This window comes from Siniperca chuatsi, linkage group LG17 (genome assembly GCF_020085105.1).
Source record: "Siniperca chuatsi isolate FFG_IHB_CAS linkage group LG17, ASM2008510v1, whole genome shotgun sequence".
Lineage (NCBI taxonomy): Eukaryota > Metazoa > Chordata > Actinopteri > Centrarchiformes > Sinipercidae > Siniperca > Siniperca chuatsi.
This window is the reverse complement of record NC_058058.1, coordinates 28,381,147-28,396,478: the sequence shown is the minus strand read 5'-3', so window position 1 is coordinate 28,396,478 and position 15,332 is coordinate 28,381,147. Positions and strand designations below refer to the sequence as shown.

The 15,332-nt window shown below is 40.3% G+C and overlaps 1 protein-coding gene across 1 annotated transcript; it reads left to right on the top strand.

The window, feature by feature from the left end:
- On the top strand, nt 1-12,533 carry LOC122864766 (cell wall protein DAN4-like). The gene is made up of 8 exons (XM_044172391.1): nt 1-131; nt 1,212-1,390; nt 5,466-5,548; nt 5,897-6,036; nt 6,149-7,161; nt 8,729-8,884; nt 9,073-9,158; nt 12,242-12,533. Exons 1-7 carry the CDS (start codon nt 71-73, stop codon nt 9,121-9,123), a joined length of 1,683 nt encoding a protein of 560 aa, XP_044028326.1. The 5' UTR covers nt 1-70; the 3' UTR covers nt 9,124-9,158; nt 12,242-12,533.
- The last annotated feature ends 2,799 nt before the right edge of the window (nt 12,534-15,332 follow it).

The window sequence follows — 15,332 nt, the reverse complement described above, 5'->3', positions numbered from 1 at the left end:
AATCAAGCAAGAAAGTCCCAGAGCTCACTAAAGCAATATTGAACAAAAAGTTGCCTGGCTTGCATTCACCATGGTACAAGTGGGATGGCTATGTACCAGTACTCTGTGTTTAGTGACCATGGCTATTTCAGGTAAGAAATACTCATGCATTAATAGCTGGTTGGAAGAATGAAATGAACGTTGTGGCTTGTAGCAGGGCCGCTGATATTTGTGTCATTTACAACTCATCAAGTTAGATGTCCTGCTTTAAGAACTATACTGGTGTTTTGCATATTTTAGCCCATTTACTAAAACACTGGTATGGTTCTCTAAAATGAGACATCTGAAATGAAAATGTGAATATTTTGAGATTCATTGAACATGCTCAAGAGACTACAGATTTTAAATGCAAAAATCCTAGTGGCAATATAAATATGCAGGTATGAATCAAGTGTCTGAATGGCCTATCAGAGGCTCCATTTTAAAAAGTATTATTTTTGGCAAACCAATTTCACCACAAGGTCCATATAATGGCTGCTCTGGAGCTTTCAATCATGTCACACAATCTTCCTCAGCTGATGGAGTTGTCCAGTTGTCATGGAATTGCAGATGTTCAAATTTCCATTCCTCTGAGCACTTTACAAACGTGTCCCTTTTGGCTTAAAAGCTGAGACTGAAATTTCATTATTGACCTTGAAAGTTGCATTTACTATGGCCATAAAGTCCCTATTTTAGTGAATCCTCATAATGCACAGAGAAACACCCATCAATATCTGCACTCCCAGGGACTCAAATAAAAAAGGCCTCGCTTTCTTAACCTCTGGTTTGACCCTGTGTGAAAGTGCTTGATATCCAGACGAAGTCACAGACTGATATTTTGATATTTGCTTGTTATATTATACGGAAATGTTGGAATCTACAAATGGAGTCACAGGCAGAAGAAAAGGTTGAGAAACACTGCAGTAGTCCCTATGTATATTTAAAAATCAATGTATGAAAACATCGCTGATATTTAGACAGTGTTTTTGACAATATTATGAAAGTGCCCTATCATAAATTTCCACATTTTGCTACACTAATGTCCAATCAAACAGTTTTGAGGGTACAAAGCTGTGGCCATATCCAGGGCTTTGAAGTGACAAAAAAGATTGTAAACATCAATGTGTGAGTGATATTCTGGTGCATGTTTCTCTCTGAAGTTAATAGATAAAATGTCACACTGAAACCTGCAGGGCTTCTGACTGTGCAGTCTCTTCACCTGCATGACTTTCTCAGTGTGGAGCAACTCAGCTCTACTCCACAGAGTGCCTTCTTTTTGCCAATGGAGATCACCAACAGAGTCTTCACCGTCGCACTGCTCAACCCAGCATCTGAGGAATATCAGACCATGTACAAAGAAGTCAGTGACTTGGTAAGATGAATTAAAAACTTACAAATGGTGGTATTTTATAGGCTGGCTCAAGTATTTTTACAGTCATATTCATACTCTTTTTAAAGACTTTTTTAAGTCCAACAAAAAATTACATATATGATGCATTCAGTATTTCTCCACCAGAATTTCATTCCTGGTAGTGGGTAGAAGACTTTAAATTTAGCATTTAGACCTTCATGTGGAAAATAGAATTTACAGAAACTACTATATAACCCATCCTATCCCAATAAATATTTCACTAGTGTTGGCACAGTGCTACACTTTAGGGGTGGTAGTGGGGATAAACAATATGTTTTAGTATACATTATATGGAGATTTAGCTAAATTTAGAAAGCAGAATTTTTACTTCCAGTATGACTTTAAAGACACTCCTTTTTAAAAAATAATTGTGAACTATATTGACTTTCAAAATATCAAATAATGGGATCTAGGAGATGTATTTGTTATGGAACAGACAGGCAAGGGACACCAAGATGGAGACAGAAGGGGTTTTATTGAGATGACAGCCAGATATAGTGGATATGGAGAGAGATCACTGGAGGCAGACGGGGAGATCACGGGAAACGCTGGAGGAAGGAAATAGGTAAGCAACTGAGTGATAGAGAGTCCTAGATTCAAACGAGGTCAGACACTGACTGAGGTGAGGTGAGTGGTGTGATTTTGTACTAGCTGTGATTGGAGCTAATGGGGAGCAGGAGTGTAATTGGGAGCAGGTGTGGGTGATTACAGGCTAGTGAGGCCTGGCATATCTGTGACAGTATTGGGTGCTCTCATTTAATGAGGGATTGTTTCTGTGAGGTGAGTACTATTAGTATGGTCACAGTTCAGTGACAAATCAACTACAGACTCAGGTAGTGCTGGGAGGTTTGAGTTCTAGCGGTCTGGACCAAAATACTTAAAGTTTGATATATTTATAATAAATATAGAAATAAAGTGTATTATTTATTATAAATATATCATATATTCAAGTATTTTGGTCCCAGCAGGGGGCACTTACAGCTATGCTAAGCCCTGAGGGGAGAACATGTATCGAGCAGTCACCACCTGCACTGCTTAAAGCAAGCTAAACTAAAGTTGAACACACAGTGCTCAAGTGAGTTTGTAACACTATTGAAGGTTGTATTGCTTCAATTTTGATCGCTGACAGTTAGTTTGTTAAGGCCAAGTAGGCGGGAGTCTTTGTCATTGTCAGACTTGTGCAAGCATATGGCTATTTCCTGGAGGCAGTACATACCAGTGCAGATCCAGTACAAATCGAATTCACAAAAGAATTGGTACAAAAGAATCATTCTTCCAATTGTGCCAGCACTAGACCCATGTTTTCAAAAGACAAGTGACTCCAGGGAAAAAAGAAGAGCACCTGACCTGATGTGTTCATCAAGAGCAGTAATGTACTGGTTTACAGTATATTTAACATATTTAATGGTGATACTGTGAGTTAAGACTGTGTGTCTACTTCTGTAGATCAGACATCTATGTATGGAGCACGTAGGATACGGAGCGTCCAAAAACATTGCATGCACAGCTGTTGTGTTCACTGGCTCCATTCCAATTCCCTTAATTGCATCCACATTTCCCTCACTTGCGTCTTTTCCTTGCATCTCAGTCCCTCCCACTGAAGACGTGAGGGGTGATGAGGGAAAAGATGTGAGGTGAGAGGAAATCGAGGAAACATAGTTTTAGAGAAATGAGACGTCCTTTCCTCTGAATTTTCAGTTGAAGAGACGTCAGTTTTTGATGGCGGCGGCACAGCTTGATCACAGCTGGATAAGCTTTCAGTTGGCTTTTTGTTCTGCGACTTTTGATGGTTTGGAGTTTGTATGCATATGCACTGTCCAAATAATAATATAATCAGCAATAATTTATCAGCAATAATTTCTGCAGACACATGGTGTGGCTCACCATGTGGATCACTACTCAGCTATAGCCCAGGACATCCTATCATTTCTGCAGCCCCAGCTGGAGGCAGGGAAGTCCATAACTCTGTGAGGGATGTCGGCGAATACACACTCAACAAGGACGGCAGAGAGTTGCCCAGAGGCTTACAGTTCGCAGCACTAGACCATTTAGAATGGCTTTCCCTTTAAAACAGCGTTCCTGTTAGCCATTACTACACCAGAAGGACAGATTAGCTCCAAGCACTGTTGGTTCACAGTGACTGCTGCAGGTTCTTGCCGGATTGGTCGGGTGTAGTCCTTTGCCCCAACCCGGCATTCATGCCTAAGGTTCTATCTGAGTGACCTAGTCAGTCAGGCTGCGGTTACTCTCCTCTCCTGAGGGATAGGAGGTTGAGCAGCTCCAGTCCATGCTGTGCCCTGTCAGGGCCTTGGCAGAGTACATCGCACACAGGCCCTCAAAAAATCTGATCAGCTATTTCAAATCCAGTCAATCCAGTCAAGTCAGATCTTTTCCTACCGATTTACATAATGTTATACATGCATTTATCTTTTCATGCCTGTACTACTGCAATGCACTTCATGCTGTTATCAGTCCGAGCTCCCTTCACCGACTCCAACTGGTACAGAACGCTGCTGCCCGAATTTTAACAGGCACCAAGAAATATGAACACATGACTCCTGTGTTAGCCAACCTACACTGGCTGTCCGTTATGTTCTTTATTGATCACTTTTAAAGTGTTAAATGGCCTTGCTCCAAATAGTATCAAGGATTTATTGACCCCCTATGTGCCTGGGCCTTCCCTTAGATCGATGGATGCAGCTCTGTTGGTTGTTCCTAGATCCCCACCGTATGTGCAGCAGCCATGTGGTCATCTCAGTCTACATTTTCGATGTTCTACCATCTGAATGTAGCAGCCAATCCCTCCTACATGCTTATTCTTCACCATCTTGTTGTCTCCCTTCGTCAGCTTAGTGACTTGCCGGGCTGACTTGAGTGGCCACTCCATTTACAGGTTCAGCCATTGTATCTTGCTGGTACCTTTATCTGTTCTCCTTGGGTAGGTCTTGTGTCTTGCAGACTACCTTGAGCAGCATTTCTGCCTCTCAGGCTTGGCCTTGTCATCTAGCGGGGCCTTGATCTGGTTGGTATGTAAATAGTGTACATTTGTAAATTCTTTGTTACTTGTTTTGTGAACTGGGCTCGTGGGCTGCACTGTCTCCTCACAGGGTGTCTTAAAGAGTTACCCTGTACCTATGGAATATGCAGTGGTGGAAGAATTATTCAGTTTCTTTACTTAAGTAAAAGTAGCAATGCAACATTTTTTAAATATTCTGTGACACGTAAAAGTCCTGCATTCAGAATCCTACTTGAGTAAAAGTACATAAGATCATCAAAATGTATTTAAAGTGTCAAAAGTAAAAGTACGCCTTGTGCAGAACAGCTCCTTTCAAAGTGTTAAATTAAGGAGCCACAAAGGTCACGAAAGATATTTATTTTATTTTTTGTGTAATCAGCCATCAGAAAACACCTGTGTGTCATTGCAGGGCTTTTACTCTAATAATACATCATATTTTACAAGTTAAACATGTTTTGTATGTAAAATCAAAGTAACTAGTAACTATACCTGTCAAATAAATGTAGTGGAGTATTAAATACAATATTTCCCTCTGAAATGTAGTGGAGTAGAAGTATAAAATGGAAATACTCGAATAAAGTACAAGTACCTCAAAATGGTACTTAAGTACAGTACTTAAGTAAATGTTCTTAGATACTTTCCACCATTGGGAATATGTAATGGCCTGCCATGGAGAGATAGTCTTGATATGACAGAGAGTCTGGTTACATTGTAATCTTGGTTCTCTGAGCTTTCAGCCCACTCGGAGACACATTTTGATCAAACTATCAGTGATTCCACACAGTGTGTGGCTGAGCAAGCCGGTGTGTCTTAAAGAAGTATCCATGTACCTTGACAGCAGGGGGATCATTCCCCGTACATACTGAATATGTAACATAGATAGTCTCTTCACTCAGAGAACCAAGGTTACAATGTAACCAGACAATATAGTAACACAAAATAATGACTGAAACACAGCACATTCATCAAAAGTGTTTATCTGTATCTGTTGTTTTTGTTTTTTTGTTTTTTGTTTTGCAGCTTGAAAGCATCTATGCCTGCCCTGACATTACTATATGTCCAACATATATCTTCTATGGAGGTGTTGTGGCAATGACTTTCAGGTATCAATATCATTGGTCTCTCAATCATGGAGATACTGGCACAGAGAAACATTGTACATGGCAGTAGATTCTATTATTGCTTAACCTGCAGTATCAGATGTGGTGTGCAATAAATTTTCTGAGGAAATGTTGCTGCAGTATTTCAGTATTCTATATGCAGCTGTTTTTCAGTAGTTAGTATTTCAGTATTCAGTACATCAGTATTTTTTATGCATACAAAATGGAAGTAGGATGTAGTTATTTACAAAAAGAGATGAAATGATTCTTGGATCAGAATATCACAAATGACGAATATAGTTGTGTATACCTTCTTCTTTACTGTGCTTAGAATAATACTTTCTTTCACAGCTCTGGATCAGTGATTGCAAATGCAACAGTAATCTTCAATACCCTCTCTATTAATCCATCCATCATCTATGCATACTTTCTTACCAATGCCAACAACGTTGAACCCCAAACTCTCCAACTCAATCTGGACTATACAACCAGTAAGATCTAATTTTGTACATATAATTCCAATTGTTCCTCCTGAGTGATGTACATGTTATATCTTGAAGCAACGTTCTATATATGTAATCAGTACTTCTTTTTTTTCTTTAGTTGACAAAATAACAGAAACGACAACAACCACAACTACAACAACACCTACAACTACCACAACCACGACACCCACAACTAATACAACCAAAACTACCACTACCACAACACGTACAACTACCACAACTATAAAATCTGCAACTACCACAACACCTACAACTACCTCAAGCACGACACCCACAAATACAGCAAAAACACCTACAACTAACACTACCACAACACCTACAACTACAACAACTACAATACATACAACTACTACAACAACTACAACACCTACAGCTACCTCAACCACAACACCCACAACTACAGCAACAACACTTACAACTACCACAACACCTACAACTACAACAACCACAACACCTACAACTGCCACAACCACAACACCCACAACTACTACGACCACAACTACAACAACCACAACACCCACAACTACCACAACTACTACAACACCTACACCTACCACAGCTACTACAACCACAACACCTACAACTACCACAACAACTACAACACCTACACTTAGACCTACCACAACTACTACAACCACAACTACAACTACCACAACACCCACAACTACAAGAACCACAACACATACAACTACCACAACTGCAACACGTGCAACTACCACTACTCCCACTACTCCAGCACTCACATCTACTACTACTGCAATCCGAGATCCCTCAACAACATCTTCAAGTAAAACAAACACCTCTTCTGATGACACCATATTGGTTTCAACCACCAAGACAAATCATGGGAACCGTAGTGACATTTACACAACAAATGGAAGAGAAAATCCTACACAAGACCCAGCAGTGAACAACACTACAACTATAAATCCATATGACAAACACACAGATTCTCACAGTGTTTCAAATGGAAAGCCCAATGATCCCCTGACATCAGTTGGTGGCAGCAGCAGTGATGGAAGCAGTGACTGGGTACCTGGATGGGGTATTGCCCTCTTAGTATTAGTCGCTGCCATCTTGTTGCTACTCATAATCATCTTTATCATGATGGTGAGTTATCAAGTAGGTTTAATACAATATACTTTTTCATTCCACAGTTTTTATTACTTGGCTCTACATGACATATTACAGTAACTGCTTACTTTGATGACAGCTGGGTTTACATATACAACCTTAAACTCTGAAAATCTGGATGAATTTAATCTGAAGCTGTCCCATTTTGAAAAAAAATATCTTGTGTATTATGTGCATCCACAAATGACAGTCAAACACAGGCATTACTAATAACATTAAGAATGGCTGCATACCATTTAGGTGTGTGAGTGCCAGGGGCCTGATGGTATTATGAATGCTGACTCACTGGAACAGACTCATAAGTAAAGCTGGACTAATCAATATTTTTATATTAACAATAATTCAAATGACTATGTGTAATTTTGCTCAGACCCCCACAGACAATTATCACCAACTCAGCAGTTCCTCTCAGCTCTATGGAGCTTATTAGCCTCTTTCAGCTCATTGTTTTGGTTTTGCAGCTCAAAAGTGTTTTGGTTCAGTCATCAGCAGGCAGCTGTTTTCAGTGAAAAAGCCCTGATGAACCCACAGTACATAGTACACTACCTGCACAGGACAAAACAGAAGACAAAAGTGTATGATTTTCAGCTTGTTGTGGACTTCTGCCCCCAACTTGCCCAAAATCTCATTAATGGAGCTTTAATGTTATTAGTTACACCTATGCTTCTCCCTATGGCAAGTCAAAATGTCTAACATAAGGATGGTCTGTTCTACCAATTTGAAACATTATGTGAAGCTGAAACAAGATATCATTTCTATATCAGCATGTGTGAGCAGTCAACCAGGTGGAGCTAGAGAAACATACTAAGGCACAGCAGGGAATGATAATTAATTAAGTAATTTTTTAATGTGCATATGGAATGAATGGACAGCCATGTTTGGATTCCTCTTTAACTGTTTATAGTAGTACATCCATGTGGCCGCCTTTTTCAAGTGCATGTTCCAATACATGACGGAATACATCATGGCCAGCCTAACCATGGCTCCTATGAATATGACAGAGGACACAACTTGTGCATCCTTTGTGGCCCTCAGCATCCTGAAGGGAGAGAGGGAGGCACAATGCAAATACCACCTAGAATTTTTAAAATAGTAGAATAGTAATTGTAGTGTTAATATTAATAAATTAACAATATTACGAATGACAGCTATAGGAAAAATAATGTCAGGATTAGTAACAGAGCCAATAACAACAACTGTAGTAGCAGTTGTCGAGCAGGAACACGGGGGTAGCTAGTGGCCCAACAACCACAGATCCAGACTCTGCAGCTCTGGAGGTAGAAATACCTGCTGAAAGCGACAGAAGGAGAGAGGAGAGAGAGACGAGAAAGCACAAAACTATGGGAGAGAGAAGATGTTGAGTTAGTAACATGCAGTAATGGGATAAAAATGCATACAGATGGAGAGGGAGAGAAGGAGAGAGGAAAGAGGTGCATCGTGAGAAGTCTCCCGGCAGTCTAGGCCTATAACAGAATTGTGGCATATATTCCTGATAGGATGTTAACTCTACTTTATACACTATGTTGATGCTCTGTTGTTTCAGTTGGTTCGATGGTGTTGTAACAAAACAGAAAGCCACATGGACACTACTGAAGATCCATATTACGCTGAAAAGAAACAGCCATCCCAGGACCCTCTGCCAGTTTACACACCACAAACCCCAGTGACACAGAAACAAGGGTCAACCCCTGTCATTATTGTAAGTACTGCAAAGATACAATAAGACCTGTTGAGTGTTTATATTTGGCTTCTGTATTTGTATCACTTTGTATATGAAAATACATAGTTGACATGTTTACATACATGTAAACATTGCTTCATAAACGTATGCCTTATTCATTAATAGCCTGGGATGTTTGAATTTGGTCCTCTCATGTTTTTCAACAGGGGGACACACCCAGGAAGAACAGGACAGGGTTCTATGCAGTGAATCCTTGAGATTCTCTGGATGAATGGGAGCCATCAAGCATCAGGTAGCTTACTTAATTCATCCAAGTATATTGTTAGCTGCTCAGCTGTATGGGAATAAATCCTTCTAATGACCCAGTGGCCTGTCCAAACGTTTACAGCAAGCTTGTCATATATTATGTCCAGCACTTACATATTGAGAAGTGAAGTGAAAAATGCAGCCTCTCAGGGGGCATAGACGTTGAGTCTAGTTCATTGTTTCACAATGTGACCAGTATATGTACAAAAAATAAAAATAAAAATCAGAACACTGACTTGTTGTCTTAGTGAAATATATAAAGTTGAGAGAAGAAAAGCTTTCTATCATTCATTTGTCCTAATATGATGAATTGAACAGGAAATGGTCAAACATGTGATCAGTGATAACAGACTGTCAAGAATAAAGGAGCTGTCCTCTGAGCAAGAAGTGCCACATGTTCCTCTTAATACCAGAGTGACACAGCTCTGGTGTGATGTTTGCATTAGGTTAACCTTTTAACACTCAAGTTGATTTTTGATTAATGTTACCATTTGAATAGTAATCTGACAGTGGATAAACATGTGAATGAGTCATGTCCTGTGGTCAGAGGCTCTATAGTTAGTTCTGCTGGGAGGCCCAGACTAGGTTTGGCAGGCTGTATGACCTTTCCAACATGCCTTTTAGCTAATTGGATAAGGTAAATATAGTTTGCCTTTTTAAAATCTATTTTTCTTAGTTTTTTTTTTCCTGTATCTGTGAAGTCCCTACCAGGTAAAAAACAAAGTTTATTAATTTTAAACTTGAGTTAAAGGATTACATGCTTGTGAAAACCACCCATCTTGAAATTGGTGGGTTTCACATTGCTAGATTTGAGTTAAATGCATGTTTATATAAGTCTTGTATCTCCATGTTTGGTCATTTTTACTTTTTCAGATAAGTTGAAGCAGCACATTCTCTTCTATGGGTTTAGGAAATTCTTCCACTTATTTGACTCATAGAAACCAAGTTGATTATCTCAAATATGCATTGTTACCAAGCCCAACACAAGGCTAAGTGCTGAAGAGTTGGCGATACAGATGTTTTTATCTACAGCAACATTATAAGAAATGAATTTGGACTCTGTGTTTTGTAACTGATTGTTATCTAATGCCGTGTTGTAATACAGAGGCAAGTGTCTCTGACCTCTCCCCGTCTCTCAACAAAAGATCTTAATCACGGCTTACTCATTAGAAGATTTGTTTGACACTCACACCCAAGTGCTGTCTGACAATACAAGGAGGCTGGGCTTTGTGTGTTTTGTGTGTTGTGTCTATTAATGGATGAGTTTATTAAAGAAAGCCTTATCATTCAGACAACAAATGGCATGCTTTTCTATAAATGTATGTATAAATGTACGAACATAGGGTTTAATGCAATTCAACAAACAACAGAAGTCCACAACTCAAATGTCACTAAGACTCACCATGGCTTAAGAAGACAAAATTGTGGGCAGTTATGTCTAAATTAGGGCTGTAGGTATTTTGAAGTTACACTGCTTGATTTTGCTATAACTCCCACAATATTCTGATAACCTTGCAGGTTTCTGTTAAAATCATGATGTGGGTACCTGAAACATTGCTTAGGTCAGTAGTTTAACTACCATTTTAAATCAGCGTGCAAGTGTATATACTGCTATTTATCCACTATCGATGCTTATACTGGTGACACGAATGTAACCAAATACAGCCCAAATGTCAATGTCTGAATAATGAATTAAACACAGCTTTTCTTTCCTTTGGCATTGCCATGCTATTAATGTCAGTGGTTCCCAAACCTTTTCTCTCATGCCCTCATTTGAAAGACAAAGAAATCATGCAGTCTCCCATTCGATGGCAAAATTGATCGCATTTTTCTCAACCAGTAATTATAATAATAATCTTTATTTATAAAGCACTTTTCTAAACCCACATTATAAAGTGCCCTGTCACCTCTAGTTGTCAGCCGCAACAGTAAGATCTTAAAATCAATTCTAAAACATACTGGGAGCCAGTGCAAGGAGGCTAAAACAGGTGTAATGTGATCACTTCGCTTGGATCTTGTTAAAAGCCTGGCAACTGACTCTTGTACAATCTGTGGCCGATTAATAGATTTTTGGTTGAGGCAGGTGAAGAGGCTGTTGCAATAGTCGAGGCATGAGGAGATGAAGGCGTGTAAAATGGTCTCTGTGTCTTTGAAAGATAAAACAGATCATATTTTGGAAATATTTCTAAGATGATTAAAACAAGACTGCACAAGTTTTGTTGTGTGCTGCTCAAAGCTTAAATTACTATCAAACCAAATGCCAAGATTATGTATATATGTGTATGTGTTCCAACAGGGAACCAGCAGATTTGTTTTGCTATGTGCTGGGAGCCGATCACAACAATCTCTGTTTTGCTAGAGTTAAGCTGCAGGAAATTTTGTGACATCCAGTTTTTCAATTCATTTCAATTAAATTTTATATATAGCAATTCATAACAGAAGTTAAGTTCCTATAGAGCAGGTCTAGACTGTACTCTTTATAATATTATTACAGAGACCCAACAAATCCCACCATGAGCGAGCATTTCGTGACAGTGGCAAGGAAAAACTTCCTTTAAGAGGCAGAAACCTCGGGCAGAACCAGACTCAGGATGGGCGGCCATCCGCTGCTGCTATGTTAGGTTTTGAGAGAGAGAGAGCGAGAGAGAGAGAGGTTTTTGAGAGAGAGGCAGAGAGAGAGAGAGACAGAGAAAGAGGTTTAGAGAGAGAGAGAGAGAGGTTTTGAGAGAGGGGAGGGGGAGCTCAATGCAAATACCACCTAGAATTTTAAAATAGTAATAATGTAATTGCAGTGGTAATATTAATATTAACAAGTTAATAATAATTGGAATGACAGTCATAGGAATAATAATGACAAAAATAGAGCCAATAACAACATCATTTTTGACATCACATAGGCAGTCATGTAGTGAACGCAGCATGCCGAATAAGTGGCTCTAATGGTTCATTTTAAAAGAGCTTGACTCTGCTTAAGGTCCCAAACAGACCTGGTCCAGCCCTGAAAATTGATCATGTCAAATAGCAGTGTTCATCACTCCCTCTGAATCAGATTTGTGCTTGTCCTTCCAGGCAGACTGCAGTGAGCAGAGGCAGCATGAAGAAACATGAACTCCAACAGCATGGATAATGTACAGCATGGATTAACAAATATCAAGAGATGTTATTTATTACACAGTTAATGTTTTTGCCATATTTAATTTTTTCAACAGAATGCTGATGTTAAGATTAATAAAAGTAAATATTGCAAATACCTATATTGATAATGGTTACATTATTTTTCTGCATATCAGTTATTAAATACAAACCAATGATGAATAGCTGTGTTTTTCTTTAATAGTGTTTTTCTGGATGATTACAGGAACATTAACTGATTTGTTACCATATTTGTTTCAATTGTATGTTAAATATTGAAAAAATCAAATAAATCTGTCTCAAATATGATTAAAGGAGCATGCTAGTGTTTTTGCATGTTTGGCCCTGTTACTGTATATATCTACCTTCCAGATAGCTATACTTCCATTAATTTTCATCCACATATACATACAACATATCTAGAGAAAGAAAAGCACATTCAGCATCAGAGACAATCACAGACACCCCTTAATTGATTGGAAATTAAACGTTTAAAATCGGCCAATGGGATGATACATTCAAGTTTTAAAATCCTCTGCAATTCTTCCCATTAATAAGGTGCAAAGTAGTGGAAGGCAGTCTGTCCAAGTTCGATAGAGTTAGAATTAAACAGGCCTAAGATCTGGTCTAGTGAGTAGCGGTTTTGAATATGAGAAAAGAAGTGAGGCGTTTGAATAATTAAAAAAAAAACCTGCCTGCTTTTTCATATGGTACACAGTGGTAAGTATGATATTTATTTTGTGTAATTAAACAAAAGTACAATGATAAACTGCATCAAGCTGTTTTAAATTTGAGCAAGCAGCATGAGAATAAAAGATATCTCCACAGTCAAGCACAGCCATGATGGTTGACTGTACAATCATCTTCCCATCCTCAAAATACAAACATGCTTTTTTCTGATTTAATAGAAATAATCACATTTTTATCTTTAGATTCTGTGCCAGTTGCTCCAAGTGCTGTTTAAAAGTCAGACTGCTGTAAAAACACATTTTGTCTTGTCAGCATTCAGTACAAACTTGTGATCCTGCAAAGATGTCTCAAGAACATTAAAGGCAGATTGTAATCTTGATAAAGCTTAAGTTGAAGAGGAGCCAAATGTAAAAAAGACTGTGAAATCATCACTCATTCACTACTCCCTACTTACTATCTAGGAAGTTCTATGTAGAGGACTGTATACAGTAGTGAGCTCATCTGCAAAATGAAAAAACTCTTTTGGACACTACTTGGGTAATTTTCTCTGCACCATTAATTACGTCATTGCCGTCGCAAAATTAAAACGTGCCAGATCAACATCAGCTGTTGGGTGGACCATCCATAAATACTGGCATGCATTTTTGTGATAAATACATGATATGAGCGTATAAATACTACAAATATATATACTAAAATACTGAGTGTATTATCCCAAATGAATAAATACCAAGTATTTTGTGGCCGTTTGTGTTGTGATGTGCTGCTCTCCTCTGCTCACATTATTATTTTCATGCCACAACCAAGCGGCAACCTCTGGGGCTGCAGTTCATTGAATGGCCACTTGAGGCTGTAGTGCACATGCGCCAACGTGCATGCTGCCTGTTGCTGTTGCCCGTCTCATCGTCTTACTTTTTCCAACTTTTAGCTTTCCTTTTCCTTCAAACTTGAGTAAACTTTTGTGTAAGTGTAATTTAAACTACGCTCTCTCGACATAGCGCCCAGGACAGATCTCCCCACTGAGATCTGGAGGAGGACACACGAGGATGCAGAGGTGGAATGAAGTGGCGAGGGAAGAGAGAGGGGTCTCTTCTCTCGCCGGCAGTGAAGACAGAAGCTCTCTGGAGGCTGGCAGCGAAGGCAAAACCCCTCTGGAGGCAAGACTGGAGGCCAGTGGCGAAGACAGAAGCCCTCTGGAAGCCGGTGGCAGAGGTGAAACCCCTCTGGAGGTCGGACAGGGTGCCGGTGGCGAAGACAGAAGCTCTCTGGAGGCCAACAACAGGGCTCAGAGACAGGCAACTGCTGCAGCTCAGGAGATTCAGATGGTTGCGATCCAGCAGCGGCATGATGTGGCGGCTGCAAGCCAGCAGCAGACAGTGTGCTGCAGCGCAGGAGTTGCAGAAGTGTGCTGCTGTGCTGTTTTGGTGACTGCTGCAGCTCAGAGAGTTCAGGAGGTTGCAGTCCAACCAGAGCAAGATGTGGTTGCTGCGATCCAGCAGAGGCAGGAGTGTGCTGCAGCTCAGGGGATTCAGGAATGTGCTGTGGCACAGAGAGTTCAGGAGGCTGCTGCGGCCCAACATGGAGTTCAGGAGGCTGTTGCGGCCCAACAGAGAGTTCAGGGGGCAGCTGCAGCTCAGGGGGTTCAGGAGTGTGCTGCAGCACAGAGCGTTTGAGTGACTGCTGCAGCACAGGAAATTCAGGAGGGTCCGAAAGCTGAAAGCAGGCACTCAGGAGAGTTCAGCTGCGACTCAGCAGGAACAGTGGGCTGCAGCAATTCAGGGGCCATTGATTGCAGTTCTGGGGATTCCAGATTTCGCTGCAGCTCATAGAGTACAGTTAGCCGCTGCTACATAAGAACCAAAGACAACTGCAGCTTGGCAACAGGAGGCTGCTGCGGCTGCCCAGCTGAGGCAGGAGGCGGCTACAGCAATGTAACAATACAATGCAACTTTAACATAACGTTAATGCTAGATTTGGTTAGGTACTGTAATTGTGGTCCTGGGGACCTGCGGCGTGCACTGATTAGGATAAGTGGGTGCACCTGTGTCTGATGAGGACTGGAGGGATGGACTACGAAGTGTTTAAAAGGAGAGAGTTAAGGTGGGTACGCTGTTCTGGGAACCGGCACTTGGTGCAGACGGCCAAGCCTAGCAGAGCACTTGCTTGGGGCAGGTGCCGTTCGCAAGCCGGTTAGGGCTGCTGGCGGTAAAGACAGGTAGCTGGGCTGTAGGGCGAGGTTCCTGAATTTGGTAAGGTTAGATTAGTAGTATTAGGATGTGTGATGGCCCCTGCTTAGTCTACTTGTGTGTGTGCTTTGTCAGTAACTGTGTCTACCCAT

Bases quoted from the DNA above. Each gene is read 5' to 3' on its own strand.
- LOC122864766 (XM_044172391.1), top strand. From the start codon at position 71: ATGGTACAAGTGGGATGGCTATGTACCAGTACTCTGTGTTTAGTGACC. The intron at 1,391-5,465 runs GTAAGATGAATT...TTTGTTTTGCAG, and splicing joins ACAAAGAAGTCAGTGACTTG to CTTGAAAGCATCTATGCCTG. The intron at 5,549-5,896 runs GTATCAATATCA...TTTCTTTCACAG, and splicing joins GTTGTGGCAATGACTTTCAG to CTCTGGATCAGTGATTGCAA.